At 42.6% G+C, this 22,999-nt stretch overlaps 1 protein-coding gene across 1 annotated transcript in view; it reads right to left on the minus strand.

Moving 5' to 3' along the window:
* Nucleotides 1-22,999, minus strand: part of LOC127452597 (platelet endothelial aggregation receptor 1-like) — an 85,976-nt gene that overhangs the window by 14,043 nt on the left and 48,934 nt on the right. Inside the window, exons 4-12 of the mRNA XM_051718188.1 lie at nucleotides 16,287-16,387; nucleotides 16,026-16,118; nucleotides 6,128-6,252; nucleotides 4,537-4,658; nucleotides 4,055-4,163; nucleotides 3,816-3,952; nucleotides 2,554-2,766; nucleotides 2,123-2,297; nucleotides 1,777-1,897 (exon numbers count right to left, since the gene is read on the minus strand). Coding sequence (XP_051574148.1) covers nucleotides 1,777-1,897; nucleotides 2,123-2,297; nucleotides 2,554-2,766; nucleotides 3,816-3,952; nucleotides 4,055-4,163; nucleotides 4,537-4,658; nucleotides 6,128-6,252; nucleotides 16,026-16,118; nucleotides 16,287-16,387 — 1,196 coding nt within the window. The remainder of the gene's footprint in view (nucleotides 1-1,776; nucleotides 1,898-2,122; nucleotides 2,298-2,553; nucleotides 2,767-3,815; nucleotides 3,953-4,054; nucleotides 4,164-4,536; nucleotides 4,659-6,127; nucleotides 6,253-16,025; nucleotides 16,119-16,286; nucleotides 16,388-22,999) is intronic.

Consider the following 22,999-nt stretch of genomic DNA (forward strand, 5'->3'; position numbering starts at 1 on the left):
CCCATTCCAGCAAAAGATGACTAACTTAGATGCCATGTCTTTTACTTGAAGCTTTGTTAGGTTCACAATAATCAACAGTGTAATTTTAAGGAAGCTACAAAATTAAAACTAACCACTGTGAAATGTCCTTGTCACATATTCCTTGTTTTTTTGTTGACTTTTATGTTGAAATTCCTGTTTCCTGTTAGTTTGTAGTCCTTTTGTAGTTTCATTTTATGATTGGTTTTCCCCTGATTGTTTTCCCCAGTTGTTCCTCATTTACTTGTTTGCCCATGTGTATTTAAGCCCATGTTTCCCCTGGTTTCTTTGTCAGTCTTTACATGTGTTGTCATGTTCTGTGCCTGGTTTCCCATGTTTTTGTTTCGTTTTATTCTGAGTTACTTTGTTCATCTTTTTGTTCTCATTAAAGCTGCATTTAGATCCTCATTCCTCGTCTGCTTCGTCACAGTCCTGCTCAAGTTGTGCTTGCAAAGGTGGTTTGGGTTCTTCCAAACTTTCATTATCGGACTCAAACTGGTATGGCAAAAACCGATGCCATTGTTACCATAGTAACAATAGTGTTTACAGCTGTTAAGGAAGCCTGAAACTCAGTTATGGTAAGAGGCGTTACTTTTCTGACACACGCTCTACACGGTTGACCAATCACAACAGACTAGGCCAGCTGACCAATCAGAGCAGACTGGGCTTTTCGGAAAGGGGGGCTTTAAAGAGACAGGACCTAAATCAGAGCGTTTGAGCCAGAGGGTGAAAATAGGTTTAGCAGAAATGTACAGTTTGAGAAAAATAATGTTTATTGAGCATTAAAGCATGTAAAACTATTCTAGTAGACCCCCAAAATAAAATCATGAACCTGTAAATTAGCATAATATGGGCTCTTTAATTATTCTGTTAAAGCTTGTGTATTATTTAAGCAGTAAAGTGGCTTAAACTGTAATTTTTTTTTTTTTTTTTTTTTACAGCCATTTTAGGGTTTGAGGGTTATGGCATTACGTCGTTATGGCAACAAAGTTGTAAAATTGGATATAACTTTACATAAAATAGGTTCGTAAGCAATTTTATCACATTAAAATCATGTTAACATGAATATTGTTTACGTCTTGTGGCTATACTTTTAAAACGGTGAGTTTTTTAATGTTTATGCATTGGCCCCATTCACCTCCATTGTAAGTGCCTTACTTAAACCCAGATTTTTGCTTTTTTTGAAGAATAGGAGGGACAAGTTTAAATAAATTTTCTGGTAATTAACATTATGCCACAAATGCTGTCAATTGAGCTTAACTTGAATTGAACCCGGAATATTCCTTTAACATTTCCAAAATTCCCCATTGAATCATCGTCAATGTAATCCTCCTGTCAATTGCCCAGGTTTACACCATATCCTAACCAGACAAGATGCTATGTTTCATGAGCTGTGGTAAGTTTTAATTTGTTTGTCAACACTGAACGTGAAACTGCTGCGTGATGCAGCACAGTTGTAGCCAACTACAACATATTTGATGTTTAATGTAAAGTTATGAGCAGTATTTTGTACCAATAAGAGTACACAGTGGCCAAGGATACTTGCACTGTTGCAGAAATAGAAACCAAGTGATTGATAAAATGTCCTATCACTCATTGCTTGTCATGTTCTTGGGTGGTTAGGACAAAAACTCTGATTAACATTTGATTTGACTTACAGCAGTCACTGAAACACACACAATTTAAGATTCCTTGACTGATCTCACTAATACTCGCTAATTCAGTGATCTCTGATGCAGTGTACTCCCAAAAACTCACCTTCCTTACAGAAGCATGTTCCATCAATTGGAGAACAGGCTATTGAGTTCATACAAGTACAAGGAGACGAGCAGCCTTTCCCATAAAAACCATCCTCGCAGAGCTTCTCACAGTGAACTCCCTAAACCCACGTGCAAAGACACATGCATGCATGGAGACACACAAAGAAGAAGAAACATTCAAGATGACATTGATAAACCTACACACTGTAAAACTAGGTATTACAAGACAACAGCTAGGCTAACTCATTACAACTCTTGCCAACTGTTGCAGTCAGAAGCTTCAGAGTAGATTTTAGTGTTGAGTTTTTTCAGAAGATATTTTGTGACTGTGTGTAAATACACACCGTGTATCCAGAGGTACAATGACACTGGCCTTTCACTGTGTCACACACCCCTCCATTCACACAAAGGCAGGGCTCCAGGCAACCGTTACCATAGTAACCGTGAGCACAGGTTTCATTACAGTACAGCCCCGCCCACCCAGGATGACAGGTACACTCCCCCTTCAGAGGATGACAGCTGTAACATTCATGAAACAATCAGAACAAAAGAAAAAACATGAGGATATTTGAGACTAATTTTTTTTGTCAGTGTTATCAATGTCATTAAACCACATATGAAATGAATAAAAGTACAGAAATTCAGAGCAGATACAGATACTTAATTAACTTCAAGTGCATATAGTAGTTTTTTTTCCCCCTTGTGTCTATGGGTAGGCCTACCACTGGTTCACTTCACCACTTAGTGATCTGCAGTAATACACACTGATACACACCTGAGAGTGTTTTGTGAGTTGCAGAGGCAGCGTTGATCACAGTGCATGCCATAGACTCCATCAGGACACATTCTGAGGTCACAGCGTGGACCCTTAAAACCCGGCTCACATAGACACCCGCCGTGGATGTTATAGCAGCGGGCCCCATTAGCACAGTCACACACGCCCTTACAATCCTCACCGTACGTACCCACTGGACACTCCTTATTACACCTGGACCGGAGAGATGCACAAACACTCAGTGATGCAAGCATGCAACCACAATGTTCAAATATCATTCATAAGTTTAAAAACTAAATGTCATTTTTGCATCTAAAAGCTAGACTAGAAATATACAGTACATCATTGTTTCGTATACAAAACACAAAGAGACAACTTCTAAGAGCACAACCATCCATATAACCATAGAACTTGGCTGATTAGAGTTTATGGACCACCTATTGCCCGAAACTGTCTGGGCCCTCATCACATATTACAAAACCTGAGACTAACTGAGACTGCCTTGCTTTATAGTTTAGTTATTGACCAACATTCTATAATCCAGTGTTTCTCAACTGGTTTTGTTTCAGGACCCAGAATTTTCATTGTGTGGTGACCAAACACAGTATCAAATTGTTAATTATTAACATGACATAGGAAAATTAATGATTATGTAAATGCATTAACAACAGCAGAAGTGTGATTGACCAGCCTAACAAATGGAACAAACACTTAATATTATAAAACATATAAGCCATATAATAAAAGAAATTGTGCCGAAATACTGTAAAGTCTGACTGGACGCATTGGTATTTGGCATCAACAACAAAATATGTGGGAAGTGTTTTCCACTCACTTTTAAACACTGATATGCTTATTAAAATTGCTATCCTTCCTATGCATGATTATGTGGTTAGTATGGTTAGCATTTTATTATTTGCATTAAGCATTGTTTCATCCCTACTGCCCAAGACCCTATAGGAATAGACCTGCAACCATCCACTTGAGGACCACTGTTATAATCATTAAGGGGTCATTTAGCAGACGCTTTTATAAGCAGCTTGCAATACTTTAATGACAGGGTGCAGTCCACTTTAAGTGATCTGGTTAAGTGTCTTGCTCAAGCACATGATTGTGATGGCTTGTGACTCATTCCTTATGGGCTTATCAGCCCTGAGATTTAGCCGTTACATCAGAACTGTATTAAGACAGTTCTGACCTCCTAATTACCTGTACTATATTGACAAATTGCCCTAGTTTAAAATGAGAGACCATATACAGACCTTTCACCTGTATAGCCTGCAGCACATTGACATTGGCCAGTCTCTGGATCACAGTAGCCGCCGTTATGGCACAAACACTCCTTAGCACAGTTGATATCAAACCGACCCTGTGGGCATCGCTCAGTGCACACTGTACCCTGTCAGAAAGAGAGAGAATAACATGATAAACTCATTACCATATTCTCACCATAAAATGTTCAGACTACAATTTTGTTTTGTTTTTTACAAAGACTCCTTACCATCCAGCCTGGTGGACATACACACACCCCTCTACCCTTGCAGATGCCTCCATTTTGACATGGGCAACGTGCAGGACACCGGTTTAGCCTTATACATGGCTCCTCACACCTGAGCAACAGAGGCACATAACATCATATACTGTATGTGTGTTTGTGCTACATGTACAGCACACATACAGTATGAATGGCATCATATTTTCAAATAATAAGATGCTAAGATACAAGATACTAGTGTCCAAACACAGAGAAGACAAATGCACTCTGACATGCACCTATACTTGATACAAAACACATATAATGTGAGCAGAATTATATTTACAGTAAAATGAATTTAGCATTTCAAATCATTCCCAAATTCGATTGGAATATTCTGCAGATATCCAGAGAAAATAGCAGTAACAAACCACAACACACAATATACTACTAAAATACTAATACCAATATACTGTAGTACTCTATTTGTGCTCACTTCCCATACTCACAAAGTTCCAGTAAATCCATCTCTGCACACACACTCTCCAGTGGTTTTATTGCAGAATCCTCCAGTTCCACACTGGCACTGCTGTAGACAGTCCTGACCAAAGGTCTTTGTGGGACAGGCATCCTAACAACAATTAAGTGTAATATAATCAGTTAACATATAACATGCATTATATAAGACAGTTCTTGCTTTAAATGTCTTCTCTCAAATAATCTACAAATATACAGAAACGTGTGAGCCTTTTGAAAGCCTTTTTACTGCATTATTAAAAATTGTCAGACACCAATTGTGATAGAGTAGGTTTTTGTATCCACAGCAACACATTTATTTATTTATTCCTCAGATATTATAAAAAATGTAATGTCAAACTGTGGACTCACATAAAAATCATGGTTACACTCTACAAGAAGGTTCCATTTGTTAACATTAGTTACCTACATTAGTTAACAAGAACTAACAATTAACGGCATTTATTAATCTTGGTTAATGTTAATTTCAACATATACTAATACATTTTAAAATTAAAAGTTGAATACGTTAACATTAGTTAAAGGGATAGTTCACCCAAAAATGAAAATTCTCTCATTATTTACTCACCCTCATGATATCCTAGGTGTGTATGACTTTCTTTCTTCACCAGAACACATTTGAAGAAAATTAGAAAAATATCTTAGCTCAGTAGGTCCTTAAAATGCAAGTGAATGGTGATTTTTGAAGCTCCAAAAATCACAGACAGTCAGCATAAATGTCATTTATTAGACTCCTGTGGTTAAATGAATGACTTCTAAAGCAATACGATCACTTTTGATGTGAAAAAAGATAAATATTTCAGTACTTTTTAACTCTAAATCATTGCTTCCGGTAAGCTTCACGAGAGGGTGGAGTCTGAGCGGTCTCTCGTGTGGCGTATTACCATTGCCATGATACGGACTTAATCTCACGTTCTCTGTTTGGTTGAGGCATCCAGGATAAGCACACAAACGCACCATTTTGAGTAAAGAAACAGATAAATACAAATCTAAACCAAAACCAACCAAGCTATTGTACAGCATTCTTCCTCCTCATCTGTGTCTCACGTACATCAGTTCCCACATGTTTCAAATGCCAATGCGCTTACGTCACAGGCGCTTACCGCTGCAGAAAGGAAGCATGATTTAGAGTTTTAAATATACTTAAATATGAATCTTTTTCACACCAAAAGCAATCGTGTTTCTTTAGAAGACATTAATTGAACAGCTGGAGTCGTGTGGATGACGTTTATACTGACTGTCTGTGTTTTTTGGAGCTTCAAAAATCGGATCACCATCCACTTGAATTTTAAGGACCTACTGAGGTAAGATATTTTTCTAATTTGCTTCAAATGTGTTCAGGTAAAGAAAGAAAGTCATACACACCTAGGATATCATGAGGGTGAGTAAATAATGAGAGAATTTTAATTCTACCTTTAAGAAATGTAACTACCTCTTTAATTACTTAGTTGAATTATGAACATAAACTTACAATGAACTTTTGTATTTTTATAAACTAACATTAACCAGGATAAATTAATGCAGTAAAAATATAGTTCTTTGTTGGTGTATGAATGGTGGTACCTGGCATCGTCCACCCATGAATCCAGCTGGACAGAGGCAGGAGCCTGTGAGAACGTCACACTTCCCCCCGTTCTGGCACTCACAGGGCTGCTTGCAGCCTAGACCCCAATGCTGGGCATCACATGCTAAATACAAACACAAATTCACCTGCATCAGTGATATCATCAATAATGCAATAATTCACTCACACACAAGAAGTTATGATTGGTGCGTTCCATTCAGAAGTGATCACCCCTATGCCCTATTCCCTTCCCAGACTTTACCATCCGCTGTGAGAGCTTCGGAGAACTGAAAGGTGTGGGGCTCAAAAATAACGGTCATTCGGAACTCACGTCTTAAGACATTTTTATTAGAAAGTCTGTTTGGAACAACCATACAGCTTGGCTATCATGATTGTTCAGAAAAAATGAACAAAAGCATGCAAATCCAATGGCAAAAAAGCTCAGTGTGTGTGCCCGACCAAACTGGTATCTGAAAAAGAGAGAAAAGTCAGCATACCACGGCTCCAAATTAAAAAAAAAAGTATTTTAATGTTCTCACCTAAGGTGACGTGTCTGATGAAGAGCCGTGGGCTCTTTGAAGTGCCCTCCGAAGGCATACTTTATGTCATTTGGAATACAGCGTATATCTTCTTAAAGGGATAGCGAAAAACATTTTGTTTTTGTCTTTACATTGCCTCATGTTGTTCCAAAACTGTATGACTTTCTTCCTACTGTGGAACATACATTGAGATGTTAGGCATACATTCGCTGTAATTGTATGGAAAAAAAGATGCAATGAAAGTGAATGGTGACAAGGACTAAAACACTACCTAACATCTCCTTCCAAGTTCCATGGAATAAAGAAAGTCATACAGGTTTGGAACAACATGGAGTAATGATAGAATTTTCATTTTAGGTGGACTATCTCTTTAAGATGGCTCAACAAATTTTAGTCCTTTAAGCAAGTTAAAAAATCATAAATATTTTATTGAGAATCTTAAGAATTCTGTTACTATCACTTTAACACTCTCCCAGGAATCACATGCCTTTAAAGCATAATGAATTGATAATGTGATTGACTAGAGGGTTTGCATTAGGGCTGAAACGATTAGTCGACATTATCGACAACATCAACAATTAAAAATTGTTGACAAAAATGTTCGTTGTCGAATAGTCGTTTGATGTCATTTAATGTAACAACTCTAACGATGGCGCACGAGAGCAGCACTGCAGCTCGCGCCTGACTGAGGAGAGGAAGAATTACACAGCTCACAGTCCAGATGCACTCCAAACTTTCAAAACAGCTTCAGGTGATGTAGATCACAAAGTATGAGGGAATTATACAAAAATACCAAATAACTAAATACAGAAGTACTCTCGTTGTGGAAAAAGCGGAGCCAGAGCTGCCGTTCCACTGAAGCAAAACTTGCGAGTCGAGTGTCTTTAAAGGAAACACCCCGGGGATACATCTTTAATGCAGTTATATTTAATGTGTTATAGCTTTATTAAAGTTCAAGGCATTTCTCTGTGCGGTCAGCACCTCTTCTATGAGTTGCGCAAAGTGTCCCGATCTAAGGGGGGAGATTGAAACTGCACCCGGCTGAGACACACTCTGTCGCGGGGATGCTCGTCCCTCGATTAGTCGATTATCAAAATAATCGTTAGTTGCAGCTCTAGTTTGCATTTAGATCAACAAAATGAATGAGTTTCAAATGGAAAATTTTACAGAGGTAGTTTGGCTGGACCTCAAAGAGCCACCGCTCACACAGGGATTGGATTTTGGTCATGACACAACCTCAACTGATGACACATACCCATTACGGGTTAAGAAGAAGAATCCATCATAGACACAGACACATTTATACATACACACACACACACACACACACACTAAAGGCACCTATGTACTTCCAGAGAAGTTCTTATTCTTTATTCGTTCAGGAGTAAAAAGACGTTCTAAATGGCTGAGCAACGGTATACAGTTTCTGAACATTCAGACACCCGCCACACCGCTGTGGGAGGCATTTAGAAGTACATTTAAATATAGGATGCTCAGTAAAACCTAACTAATTTGACATTAAAATGTGTCATCAATGACTTTATGCCTTACTTTATGAGTAGAAGTCACATGAGGTCAGTTAAATAAGTTGTTTTAACCACTCGATGATGATTTAGAGTAATTTATATGCAGAAGAAAATGTTTAGTTTGTCTGGTTTACATTATGAATTCATGATGCTAATGCGCTAACTGTCTCTATTATAGAGATACTAATATACTAACTCTGTTATAGAGCGCAACAGAGACCGCCCACTTTTTCAGCCATCTGGGTTCCAGTGTTATGGATCAACTGTGTTAACTGATTGTGTTAACTGGGGATGTGCGTGTGCACGTGAATAATTTTACTTGAATTTTCAGCAGATTCATTCAATGTAACCTGCCAGGAGCCAAGAAAAGAAAATTTTGGTATAATTATTAACCTGCTTTGTTTGATTGATGTCTGTTCTAATGAATTTGACGCAGTTTAAGAACGATTTTAACAGATTCACAGGGTAACATCAAAGTCTTTTTAGCAAGTCAGTCCACTAACGGCCATCTTTGGAATGCTCTCGGAAGGCTATTTCCAGTCATGCCAGTGCAGCTCTTATCTACTTGAATGGAGAAAGACCAAAATCTCAAAAACGTTTGGTCAAGATTACAATCAAAGAGCATATTTGAAATCAGCAATAAAATCTGACAATACTGGTATCGTACATTGTGATTCTTTAACTCATATTACGCTAAAAAAACGAAATTTTCCCAGCTTGTATAGCTAATGCGCATGCGCGTTCTAGAGTTGATTGACAGGTGATGTCTGTATCTAAAAGGTAACCAGGACAACGTACTTCCTATTTTTATCAGTAATTAAACTATTCTCAGAAAAGTCCATAGATTATACTGTATTTACTGGTCAGATTCAATGTCAATTTTGATTGATTTCTTTTAAAGAATATAATGAAGTGTGTCTATGTATGTGTGTTTTACAAAATAATTATTTTGTAGACCTGTTGAAAATATATTATAATCGGCAACAAAATTACAAATATATCCTGACTGATCAGGAATTGAACTCCGGGTTGCTTATGTTCACAACACGTACTCTGACCACTAGACCAGCATCCAATAACAGCTTTTGATCTCTTTGTTCATCTTTAAATGTTGGAGAAAGTCACTCAAACTGTTTTGGTCAATCAAGCTATTACTCATTATAAAGAAATAAAAGCAATTGAAAATATATTATTGACACATATCAGCCTATTATTCTTTAGTGTTGCAAATAAAAGAATTCCACATGTGATTTACTGCGCTGAAGTCTAATCGCCAGTTCCCATGCAAACCAATGTCCCATGTTACCCCGTGAAATCATTCAAATCGCTCTTAAACTGTGTCAAATTCATTAGAACAGACATCGATGAAAAAAATGTTTTTAAATGGGCAAATCATCTTTTCTTGGCTCCTTCGCAATTCACATTCTATGAATCTGCTGACAATGCAAGTAAATTTTGCACGTGCACATCCCCAGTTAACATGATCCCTAGTTGATCCATAACACCGCTAGTATTTTCCCCATTCAATTCTTCCATAGAATTAAAGAATAAAATCCTTCATAAAAGAGATGTGAGCCATGAACCAAACCAACCAGCTCTGATGTGAATCACAACATCACAAACTTTGTTTTGAGGCAAAAAAGTATTTGAAAATAGGACATAAGACAAAGGTACAAGGCTGTGTACTTATTGTGTTTCATGAGGTCATGGACTACAATTCCATGAAGCATTGCGAATGATGTAATTGAATAAAAAACAATGGGAATATATAAAACTATTGATTTTAAGTTGTTTATTATAAGTATAGAAGCAATATATTTTACATTTATGCATCATGGGAGTGAGCGGTCGCTCCGAGCCACGTTTCACGAGTTTCGCTGGACTCGGTTCTCTGATTGGTGGATCTTTCTCTGCTGTACCATGGGTAATGTAGTTGTTTACCATGAATTCCGCTATAAAACATGGTTTTTAAACGATGAAGTTGAGATAACACAGTTGGTTGGCTTCAACAGAAGCATTTACCATCTATGAACAACCTCGGAGCTCATGGTAGGTCTGTCTTTAAATGTTTATAAGTTATTGTTAAAAATCCATCTATGGAATAAATGGGATAAAAAATTTAAAAAAACATCTACGAGTGGTGGTGTAGTGGGCTAAAGCACATAACTGGTAATCAGATAAGGTTGCTGGTTTGATCCCCACAGCCACCACCATTGTGTCCTTGAGCAAGGCACTTAACTCCAGGTTACTCCAGGGGGATTGTCCCTGTAATAAGTGCACTGTAAGTTGCTTTGGATAAAAGCGTCTGCCAAATGCATAAATGTAAATCTATGGGATAAATGAATGGGATTTTTACTTCCGGAACCAGACTGTCGTGCTCTATTGTGATTTATAATGACACTGATACTACTGCAAATATAAGTGTATAATTTAATTTAAAAAATGTATGACATGGTCTTGGAAAATGTCTCTAAACGAACGATTGTACAGATGTAGTTAAATTTGCACCAACTCAATAATAACTCTACACGCCAATGTGCAGTAGCGGTTTTAACCACCACGCAAACCATGCAATTGCGTGGGGCCCCGTACGTCGGGGGCTCCCCGGCCCGAGCAGAAAATCTCTGCATAAACCGCTTGAGGGGTGACATGTTCTGGGTACACACGCGAATACGCTGTTGTCTGCGGTCTCAGAGCGGTTCACGAAGCCGCCGGGTTCGGGTCAGTAGGATTTTGGGTTCGGGTTTGTAACTTAAGAAAAAAATATACAGGCCTTCCGAACTTGTTTCGCCCACACGCGCTCACTCATACAGATACGCGCAAACGGATGAGCGGCCGTTCACACTGAATGTGTTTTTGCGTGCTTCTACTCTGTTTTTACATTGTTTTTATATGTAAAAAACAACTGGACGAACGTCCTTGACTGCTGTACCGCGTCTCGCTGTTTCTTCGGTGTCTCATGTAGGAACGGCACATTTTTAGACACTGTGTCATGTTAAAAATAACTTCAGATTTCAAAAACGCATGTCGAGACACCTGTTTCATTCGTTGCGCTGCATCTAGACTGTTTTTAGCGCAGGTGTCACAAAGATTTAACGTTCTGAACAAGTTCAGGCTACAAAGAGGTGACTGTTACAATTTTTAACATGATTCCAGATTATTCTGCACCAAGCAAAGTTTCAGCGCTTGATAAACGGCAATGTTGTTGTTGTTTTTTCTTATGCTCTAGTGTGCTGAGGGACCGCTGTGGCTTGTATGTTTACTGTAACAATACTGTAACGAATGTTGCCTACGATGCTTAGCCTACATAAAATACAGTATTGTGGTGTTCCTACACTGTTCTTACACTATAGACCAGTCCACAATCATCTCCACCGTTTTGAGCGTGTTCAGCTCAAGGTTGTTTTGACTGCACCAGACAGCCAGCTGTTTAATCTCCCTTCTGTATGCAGACTCATCGTCATCTTGGATGAGGCCGATGACAGTGGTGTCATCTGCAATCTTCAGGAGCTTGACAGAGGGGTCCTTGGTGATGCAGTCGTTGGTGTAGAGGGAGAAGAGTAGTGGGGAGAGCACACATCCCTGGGGGGCACCAGTGCTGATTGTACAGGTGCTGAAAGTGAATTTCCCCTGTCTCAAAAGCTGCTGCCTGTCTGTCAGAAAGCTGGTAATCCACTGAAAGATAGATGTGGGAACAGAGAGTTGGTGTAATTTAGTCTAGAGAATAGCTGGGATAATGGTGTTGAAAGCCGAACTGAAGTCCACAAAAAGGATCCTTGCATATGTCCCTGGTCTGTCCAGATGTTGAAGGATATGATGCAATCCCATGTTGACTGCATCATCCACAGACATGTTTGCTCGGTAAGCAAATTAAAGGGGATCTAGAAGGGTCCAGTGATGTCCTTCAGGTGGGCCAACACCAGTCTCTCAAATGACTTCATGACCACAGACTTCAGGGTGACAGGTCTGTAGTCATTAAGTCCTGTGATTTTTGGTTTCTTTGGGACAGGAATGATGATTGAGCATTTGAAGCATCAGGGAACTTCACACTGCTCCAGTGATCTATTGAAAATCAGTGTGAAGATGGGGGCCAGCTGGTTAGCACAGGATTTAAGACATGCAGGTGAAACGCTTGTGCTTTCCTTATCTTTTGTTTTTGAATGACACAGCACACATCATCTTCACAGATCTTAAGTGCAGGTTGAGTAGCAGGCAGGGGGAGGAGGGGAGTTGCAGGAGGTGTTGGTGTTTGTGTGAAGTGAAGGTCAGAGCGGGTGTGGGGTGTGAAATTGGGCCTTTCAAATCTACAGTAGAACACATTCAGGTCATCAACCAGTTGTTGGTCCACCACAGGGTTGGGGGTAGGAGTCTTTTAATTCATACGATATTTCATGCCACTCCACACTGATGCAGGGTTGTTAGCTGAAAACTTGTTTTTCAGCTTCTCAGAGTATCTTCTTTTAGCCACTCTGATTTCCTTATTCAGTGTGTTCCTGGCCTGATTGTACAAGACTTTATCCCCACCTCTGTAAGCATCCTCTTTGGCCTGACGAAGCTGCCTGAGTTCTGCTGTAAACCATGGTTTGTCATTGTTAAACGCTAAATAAGTCCTAGTATGAATGCACATATCCTCACAGAAACTGATATATGATGTAACAGTATCTGTGAGCTCATCCAGATTGGTGTCTGCAGCCTCAAAAACACTCCAATCAGTGCAGTCAAAGCAGGCTTGTAGTTCCAGCTCTGCTTCATTGGTCCATCTCTTTACATACCTTACTACAGGCTTAGCAGATTTTAGTTTCTGTCTGTAGGTTGGAAGAAGATGAACCAGACAGTGATCAGAGAGTCCCAAAGCTGCTCTAGGGACAGGGCGATATGCATCCTTTATTGTTGTGTAGCAGTGATCCAATATATTTCTCTCTCTGGTTGGGCATGTAATGTGCTGTCTGTATTTGGGCAGTTCACGTGTGAGGTTTGCTTTGTTAAAATCCCCAAGAATAATAATAACTGAGTCCGGGTATTGTTGTTTCATGTCTGTGATTTGATCAGCCAGCTATTGCAGCGCGGCATTCAAACATGCATTTGAATATTCAATATATATTCAATATACAATATTCAAATGTATAAAAATAATTCGAATTCGTTGGTTTGTTTCTATATAACATTTTCTGGGTAGCGAGTCAGCCAAGCAATCACAAATCTTAAGCAAAACTGCTACTGAAAAGACAAACTGTTAAAACCTCAGTGTTTGAGTCTAAAATAAAAACACCATTTGGGGACAATAGAACACAGTACCGCCGCTCACCATATGCATTTTCTGCAGTCTGTATAGGACACTAACTCCCTAGGGGGGCACCAGAACCTCAACTGGCTGCCCTTCCTCGCAAGCTATACTTTATTCAAGTACCCAACAGCAGTCACAGACGATCGCCACGCAGCTCGCAGCACATCAGACTGTCAATCACCCTCCCCCACCCCACGATTGCCAAACTCTGCGTAGGGTATCAGTTTTGAAAGCGCCGGCCCTGCTAGATCACCAGCATCCCATGGTGGGGACCAGCATCCAAAACATATACTGTCTGGTGACCAGCAATGCTGATCTTTTCAGCAGGGATGTACAGTATACATAATGATTGTAGTAAATATATTAATTTTGTTTTTTCTTTGTGTCTAAGTAAGTTATGAAGAGCTTGAGTAAGGTAATGTTATTATCTTTCCACTTCAACATAGAGATTTAGAGCCCTGGGGTCTGGCCAATCACAGCACACACTGTCAACTGTGGACATAAAAGTTTCCAGTACCCCAAGATTGCATGTCGGGTTTTACGAACTGGACTTTACCAGCTGTCTCCGTTGAAACCCTGAACTGACCTACAACCAGTCCTCAACGGAAATGCAAGCAAATTTAAAATAAGACAAAGGGAAGCAAAACAACTTCAGTTTCGACATGGCTGTGTCCTTTTATAACACTTGATTGAACTCCATTAGAAGATGCTTGCTTCATTTCAAATTTCCCTTTTTCCCAAGACCCTCTGCCCAAAAAGTCCCCCAGGAAAAAGATATCTTCTAAAACAACAAGCTGTGATAAAAGATAATAAACAACAAAAAGGAAATGCTTCTGTTTAAAATGGCACATTAGACGATCATTTCACTCTCTCGTCCATATGAGTCACATGTTTATAGTGTGTGAATCTGAAAACAAGGACAAAAAGCTGTTTTATCAAACAGCATGATTCCATTGGATATGGAATGTGTTTTTTAGATGTGGGAAAATTTCTCTCAACCCCCAAGAGAAAAGCTATCATTGGGTTAAGGTTCTAGTCTTAAAGGTCACATTCCCAGAAGTCCCTCATGAAGAGTTTTCTAATTTGGAAATGCAGAACATTATGGTCTCTTCAAGTCAGAATCAAGGACATCCCACTAGATAAACTGCTACTTGTCCAAGTGGCTTTAACCAGTTTATCTGACATTCTATGACGATTGGAAAAGTTAGTGATCCAAGTCTTTCTAGCAGTCCACTTGCGGCCATCTTTGGAATGCTCCCGGGAAGCTATTTCCAATCAGGAAAGTGTAGCTCCTATCTACATGAATGGGGGAAGACCGAAATCTCCAAAAACAGTTGGTCAAGATTAAGATTAAAGAACATATTTTAAATCAGCCATAAAATCTGACAACACTGGTATCATAAACTGTGCTTCTTTACCTCAGATTACGCTAAAAAACAAATGTTTCTGGATTGTGTAGCTCATGCACATGCATGTTCTTGAGTTGATTGATAGGCGATGTCTGTGTCTAAAAGGTGATTGGCCGCTGAGTGATCTGACTTGCTAAAAAGACTTTGATCCAAGTCAGTTTCTTAGAACATGCTCACACTTTTGAATCAAAACATATCCACTTGAATCAAAATGCTAGCAGCAGACAAAAAGTCGTCAAAGTCTTTTTAGCAAGTCAGTCCATTCAGCGACCACCTTTGAAACACTCTCGGGTAGGCTGGGCAGCTATTTTTCTATGTAATCAAGTGCCATACAATTGTAGCTCCTATCTACTTAAATGGGGAAAGACCAAAATCTCCAAAACGGTCAAGATTAAAATACATTTCCCCCCTTGATTTTTATAGATGTGGCCCATCTCTGCTAAATAATCTCTGACAATTTGTACAGCAGTTTGATAGAGTTTGGCTCTTGGTCATTCCGTACAGAGTGAGAGAAATCTGTATTTAAAGCCTCAAATCTCTCTAATTTCCCACAACCCTCCCAACACACAGGCATTCAGGAAGCGTCAAAGTCTCATTCTGCCATTGCGAGCTAATAATGGGATTTCACAATCCAACCAAACAGAGCTGAGCCAAATTAAAGAGAAAGCTCCTCTGCCTAGAAACAAAGGTTAGGGTTTCCATTTCATTTGTGTTAAAACCAGTCAGAAGATATTGTGCTTCTCTGAAACCACAGGGCTTTCACACACATATTCACATCAGTACTAGAAGACAGCAGACACTAGTCTTTATTGCGATGATGCATATATTGATTGTTTTTTCTTTGGTCATGCTTTATGATGCAAAAAGTAGAGTGAGGAGAGGGGAAAGGAAGACAAGAGGGTTGAAAAAAGGGAGAAAATGGGGCCCAGTAAAATGATGTGGAGAAGCAATAACAGATGATATAGCACAACGAAGCCAGAACACTCGCTAGTGAAAAGCTTCTCTGTATGACTGTGAATCTGTGTGTGTGTGCATGGCCACGTGTAATAGAGAAAGTGGTATTGTGTGTGCATTTCATTGCTTTTGTGTGTTGGAGTAAGAAGCATAGAAAGTATGTGTTTATGTGATGCACAACTCACAGCTGGAACAGTCGTCTCCACGCCAACCCTGCTCACACTGGCAACGATCAGGTGCTACACAGCGGCCATGGACACACTCTTTAGTGCATCGTGCTACACACACACACACACACACACACACACACACACACATACATACACACACACACAACAGGAAGGGGAATATAAAAACACACAGTAGATATGAAATACAAAAACAAACAATACAAAGTCATTAAGGTAGAGGTCCAAAATTCAGTAAAACCACAATTTAATACTTACGGACACATTTATTTCTGCTCTCGTAAAATCCACGGCAGCATAGATACCTGCTACGATAATCCATTTTCACTACCTGCCTATACACTGTTTTATAAGTGATCCTGCAATGAGAAAGGGATTTTGAGAGTTTAATACCCTGCATTGTAAACAAACTTAAACAGATCTGTTCAGTTAGCAGTCCTAAAACCTGGAAGAGAATAAGCATTTTTGAGCCATTAGTTCCTTTGGGCATTTCAAATGGGTTTTTAGAATAACAGTTTTTGATTTAAGAGTAAAATAATGTCTGTGGTTAACATTACTTGAAGATACATTTGCATTTGGTTCTACCACATAAATCAATCACAGTCATACCTCAAACATAAATTTTGAAACTTTGTGTGTTTATAAAACGTCATGGTTACTTGCGTAACCTCCGTTCCTTGATGGAGGGAACGAGACGTTGTGTGGATGTAGTGACACTAGGGGTCACTCTTGGGAGCCCAAGACACCTCTGGTCTTTGATAAAAGGCCAATGAAAATTGGCGAGTGGTATTTGCATGCCACTCTCCCGGACATTGGGTATAAAAGGAGCTGGTATGCAACCATTCATTCAGGTTTTATGCTGAGGAGCCGAGACAAGGTCCGGCCATTTCAGCGGGTAGTTCAGCATTGTGGCAGGAGGGACACAATGTCTCATTCCCTCCATCAGGGAACGAAGGTTATGCAAGTAACCATGACGTTCCCTATCTGTCACTCACTCGACGTTGTGTCGATGTAGTGACACTAGGGGTCCCTATACAAAACGCCGCAACTGGCTGAACTGTGTTACGTGAACTGGCGGTGTGTGACGGGCAGACAACTGTGTTCCTCATAGCCAGCACACCAAGCCGACACGTAACCTCCCCCAACATAGTTATGAGTGTCGAACGGCCCTTTGGGGACAAGTCAACTACCCAAAAGACAGGCCAACCCAGTCGTGGCCTTTTTTCCCCTTCTTTTTTTCCACTCCCTAATAAACAAGGGGGATTATCCGACTGGGCCCCAAGGGGAGGACACCGCGGAGACCACACCTCGCCCAAAGAGAGGGGGGGATATTTAAGTGGAAAAATACGTCACATGTGGAGAGTCTCATGGTAGATCCTATCCAATGGGGGAGGAGTTACTACAAACATGGAGACTGTGGCAGAGGGGGCTCTGCCCAAGGAAGACGCAGTTTGCCAACAGGGAAACGAATTAGCAGAAGATATACATCGCATGGGGTTACTTTACAGGGAACCGCCACATGCGGAGCACCTAGCCCAGAACAGGGCTCTTAGTTAGCACGTGTACTAGGCCGGCAGCAAGTCTCTCCAAAAACTCGACTGCCACAGGGCTCGGAGGAAGTCAACCAGGGAACATAGTTTGTGAACACTACTGGGAATTAATGGCGCACATCTTCAGCTCAGAGGAGGTGAAAGGCACTATGTGCAAGCGATACACCCGGCCAGCTATCCCAGGTTTATCCGCTTGTATTGCGTGCCACTACCTGGGACGAAACCAGTTCCACCCGGAGGTTGTAGAACCTTGCAAAGGTGTTGGGTGTTGCCCAGCCCACTGCTCTGGAAATGTCTGTTAGAGAGGCACCCCTGGCCAAGGCCCAGGAGGCCGCTATACCCCTGGTAGAATGGGCTCATAGCCCTACCGGGGGCGGCACGTCCTGGGCGTGATATGCCATAGCTATGGCGTCAATGTGCCAGTGGGCGATCCTCTGCTTGGAGACTGTACTTCCTTTCTGCTGTGCACCAAAACTCAAAGCTGCTCAGAGATCCTAAAGCGCTGTGTGCGATCCAAATAGATGCATAAAGCATGCACTGGACACAGCAACGACAGGGCTGGGTCTGCCTCCTCCTGGGGCAGCGCTCGCAGGTTCACCACCTGGTCCCTAAAAGGGGTCGTGGGAACCTTGGGCACATAGCCAGGGTCTCAGGATCACGTGAGAGTAGCCCGGACCGAACTCCAGGCAAGTTTCACTGACAGAGAACACTTGCAGTTCTCCTACCCTCTTGATGGAAGTGAGCGCAGTCAGGAGGGCAGTCTTCAAAGAGAGTGTCTTCAGCTCAGCTGACTGCAAAGGCACAAAGGGGGCTCTCTGTAGACCCTGAAGAGCTACAGAGAGGTCCCATGAGGGAACGAGGCGTGGTCTGGAGGGATTCAGCCTCCTGGTGCCTCTCAGGAACCTGATGATCAGGTCGTGCTTCTCTAAGGACTTACCATCCACTGCGTCGTGGTGTGCTGCTATAGCAGCAACGTACACCTTCAAGGTGGAAGGGGACAGCCACCCTTCCAACCTCTCCTGCAGGAAGGAAAGCACCGATCTGACTGTGGATCTCTGGGGGTCTTCCCGTCGGGAAGAACACCACTTAGCGAACAGATGCCACTTAAAAGCATATAGGCGCCTCGTAGAGGGGGCCCTAGCCTGAGTGATCGTGTCTACCACCGTGGGTAGTCCGCTGTAGTGTTAAGGTCGCCTGGGATGTGATTGGCTCGCAGCGACTTGAAGTGCTGCTGACTCCAGAGGAGGAGACGGCGGGCGAGTTGTGACATACAACGAAAGCGCAGACTGCCTTGGCAGTTGACATATGCTACCGTTGCCGTGTTGTCTGTCCGAACTAACACGTGCTTGCCCTGGATCAACAGCCGGAACCTCCGCAGGGCGAGCAGAACTGCCAACAACATGAGGCAGTTGATGTGCCAATGCAGTCGCGGGCCTGTCCATAAGCCAGCGGCTGCATGCCCTTTGCAAACAGCACCCCAGCCCGTTTTGGAGGCGTCTGTCATGACCACGATGTGCCTGGAGACCTGCTCTAGGGGAACACCTGCCTGTAGAAACGAGAGGTCAGTCCAAGGGCTGAAAAAACGGTGACAGACCGGCGTGAAGACCGCACGATGTGTCCCGTGGTGCCATGCCCATCTCGGGACTTGAGTCTGAAGCCAGTGCTGAAGCGGTCTCATATGCATCAACCTGAGTGGGGTGGCCACCGCTGAGGATGCCATATGCCCCAGGAGCATCTGAAAGAGTTTCAGTGGTACCGCTGTTTTCTGTTTGAACGCCTTCAAACAGGTCAGCACCGACTGTGCACGCTCGTTCGTGAGGCGCGCTGTCAAAGAGAGTCCAACTCCAAATGGAGGAAAGAGATGCTCTGAACCGGGAGGAGCTTGCTCTTTTCCCAGTTGACCTGAAGCCCTAATCGGCTGAGGTGTGAGAGCACCAAGTCCCTGTGTGCACACAACATGTCCTGAGAGTGAGCTAAGATTAGCCAATCGTCGAGATAGTTGAGAATGCAAATGCCCACCTCCCTTAATGGGGCAAGGGCTGCCTCTGCGACCTTCGTGAAGACGCGAGGGGACAAGGACAAGCCGAAAGGGAGGACCTTGTACTGATACGCCTGACCCTCGAATGCAAACCGCAGGAAGGGTCTGTGTCGAGGTAGTGTTCTCAGGGGCGCTTTGAAGCCTTTCACGGGTTCTTGGCGACCGCGAGACAGGTGGCGTCTGCTTCCTTCAGTGGGCTCCATGCCAGGGCCGGGCCGAAGGGGCGGGCTGCGGTGGAGCAGGTGCAGTCACCGCTGGGGAACGCCCTTGGCGATGAGCAGACGGGGTGCGGGATCTTGAGCCACGCCGGGGCAGGATATGTCGTATAGCCTCCGTCTGCTGCTTCACCGTCGAGAACTGCTTGGCAAAGTCCTCAACGGTGTCGCCGAATAGGCCAGCCTGGGAGATGGGGGCAGCAAGGAACCGTGTCTTGTCGGCCTCACCCATCTCGACCAGGTTGAGCCAAAGGTGGTGCCCCTGGACCACTAATGTGGACATCGTCCGCCCGAGAGACCGCCCCGTGACCTTCGTCGCTCGGAGAGCAAGGTCGTTCGCCGAGTGCAGTTCCTGCATCAATCCCGGGGCGGAACTACCATCGTGCAGTTCCTTTAGCGCATTGGCGGACTTGCAGGAGAGCCATGGCGTGCAGGGTGGAGGTGGCTTGTCCAGCGGCACTGTAGGCCTTGGCCGTCAGAGACAACGTAAACCTACAGGCCTTGGATGGGAGCTTTGGGCACCCGTGCCAGGTGGCGGCGCTCTGCGGGAATAGGTGCACCACAAGCGCCTTTATCCACCGGGGGTTGCCAAGTAGCTCTTGGCTGCCCCACCACCAAGAGTAGTGAGGGCAAGGAAGCTGAAAGATCGGGACCGGGCAGTAAAAAGTGCCTCCCAGGACCTTGTCAGCTCTTCATGCACTTCCGGGAAGAAAGGAACGGGGGCGGGGCATGGCTTTGAGCGGCGCCGCAAGCCCAGGAACCAATCATCGAGCTGCGAGTGTTCATGGGAGAGCGGAAAGTTCCACTCTAGCCCGACGCTCGCGGATGACCGGTAAAGCATGTCGTCATCTCCGCGTCAGCCTGTGACCGGGCGACCGCACCCGAAGGGAGGAGCCCAGCTGAGGCTTCCGCATCCGACTGGATGAGCCCGCTCTCCGATGCTGCGCTCGAGAGCTCATCACTTTCGCTGGCTCCGAATAAGAGGTCGAACTCGCCGTGAGACGAGCCGGCGGACTCATCCGGAAGCCCGATTGGGGAAGACGAGCGTGCTGGGGAATGGGAGGTCCGCAGGGGGATACCCGGCAGAGGCGGTCCCATTGGGGTCCCCAAATCGCCCCCCAGTGCTAGCCACGCTGGCCTCATACCTGTGGGTAGAAGGACCGAGACGGGGAGCCTCTGGGGTGGCTTGCTTTCTTACAAAGGTAAGCCGCGATCTCATCGTTGCCATGGACATGTTCTCGCAATGAGTACATGACCCATCCACGAACGCTGTCTCCGCGTGAGCAGTGCCCAGACACGAAAGACAGTGATCGTGACTGTCAGAAGGCGAGAGATAACGAGCGCAACCTGGAATAACACACAAAGGAAAGGCATCTTAAAAAAGACGCGTCTTTAAAAAGACGTTCCATGTGTGCCGCAAAAGCATTTGCTACAAAAAATGAAATATTTTGTCATGTATAATAAGTTTTGTTGTATTGAGAAAAACATAAAGAGAAATGTAATTCGCCAAATATATATGTGAATCTTTTTGTAGTCTACTGAACCTAAAAAGTGGAGGGAAAACCCCTTAACATTATATAGAATCCTAAACCATAACTGCCAATTCTAACTGGTAGAGCATGGCGCTAGCAAGGCAAAGGTCATGGGGTAATTTTCCAAGGAACACCCAAACTGATTAAAAGCTTAAATGCACTGTAAGTCATTTTGTATAAAAGCTCCAAAGTAATAAAGGCCATGCATTACAGCAATTTTACTGGTTAAATCATTGATTACAGGGACAATCCCCCTGGAGCAACCTGGAGTTAAGTGCCTTGCTCAAGGACACAATGGTGGTGGCTATGGGTATTGAACCAACAACCTTCTGCTTATCAGTTCAGTGCTTTAGTCCACTACACCACCACCACTCCTCCTGGTCCATATAAAACAAAGGCATTAGTAAATAGCAAATCGGATAAATTCTCTTTTAGAGAAATATACTCTTTTAGAGAAATATACTCTTATTTCTGCTGAAGCTCCCATGGGCATTCTCTGCAGTGCACCAGTGCAGAGGAGGGAGAAGCCGCTGAAATGCAGCATCAGATCCAGCAGAGGTGAATGAACAGTCATGGGAATTCAGCTCAGTGAGCATGACCGTTCGGCTCCGAAGAGAAAATCTGAATGAGTGGTTGCATACCAGCTCCTTTTATACCCGTATATCCAGGGGAGTGGCATGCAAATACCACTCGCCAATTTTCATTGGCCTTTTATCAAAGACCAGAGGTGTCTCGGGCTCCCAAGAGTGACCCCCTAGTGTCACTACATCAACACAACGTCGAGTGAGTGACAGATAGGGAACTTAAGTTGCTAACCTAAGGCACCAATAAACTTCGAAGAAAGAATGAGTGTGTTGTCATTTTGAACCAAATCTGACCAGAAATAAGGTGTTTTGAGTTCTTGGCAGTGGTTCAGAACAGCTTGCCAAAACAAATTTTCAGGAAAACTTGTTTAACACCCTCTTACTGCCATTGGTATATGTTATAAGTGACATGGTGCTCCAGCTACTTTGATGCCAACATCTTCTTCTGGTTAATTTCTTCATTTAGTCAAGATCAGTTAACATGAACACACTGAATCTGGTGCAAACTTAACTACATCTGTACGATCGTATGAGACATTTTCCAGGACCATGTCATGCGATTTTTTTTTTAGATTAAGTCTACAAAAGTAAAATAAAAATACAATAACAAATGGTAACCAGTGCATATTATGGCAACATATAGCGTTTTAGTGTTAGCAATAGTGCCATGAATGCAGAATGTAAACATGACAAATTACACATTATCTACTGCGTATATTTTACATCAAATCATCATCGAGTGGTTAAAACAGCTTCATCTACTGATCTCATCTGTTTTCTTTTATATAATGAGCCATGCAGTAATAGATAGCACATTTTAACGTCTAATTGGTTGACAGGACAGCGTGTGTCTCATATTTACAGTAAAGGCTGCTACGCCAGCCCCGGTGGCATGGGTGGTGTCTGAATGTTTACAAAGAGTAGGCTATAACTTTGCTCAGATGTTTCAACTTTCTTTCTAGCTCAGAGTGAAGAACGAATAAGAACTTCAACGTGAGTGTTTTCGGTGCCTTTAATATGTATTGCTAAGTTGCTTGACAAATCAGACAGCG

This window comes from Myxocyprinus asiaticus, chromosome 15, assembly GCF_019703515.2.
Source record: "Myxocyprinus asiaticus isolate MX2 ecotype Aquarium Trade chromosome 15, UBuf_Myxa_2, whole genome shotgun sequence".
NCBI lineage: Eukaryota > Metazoa > Chordata > Actinopteri > Cypriniformes > Catostomidae > Myxocyprinus > Myxocyprinus asiaticus.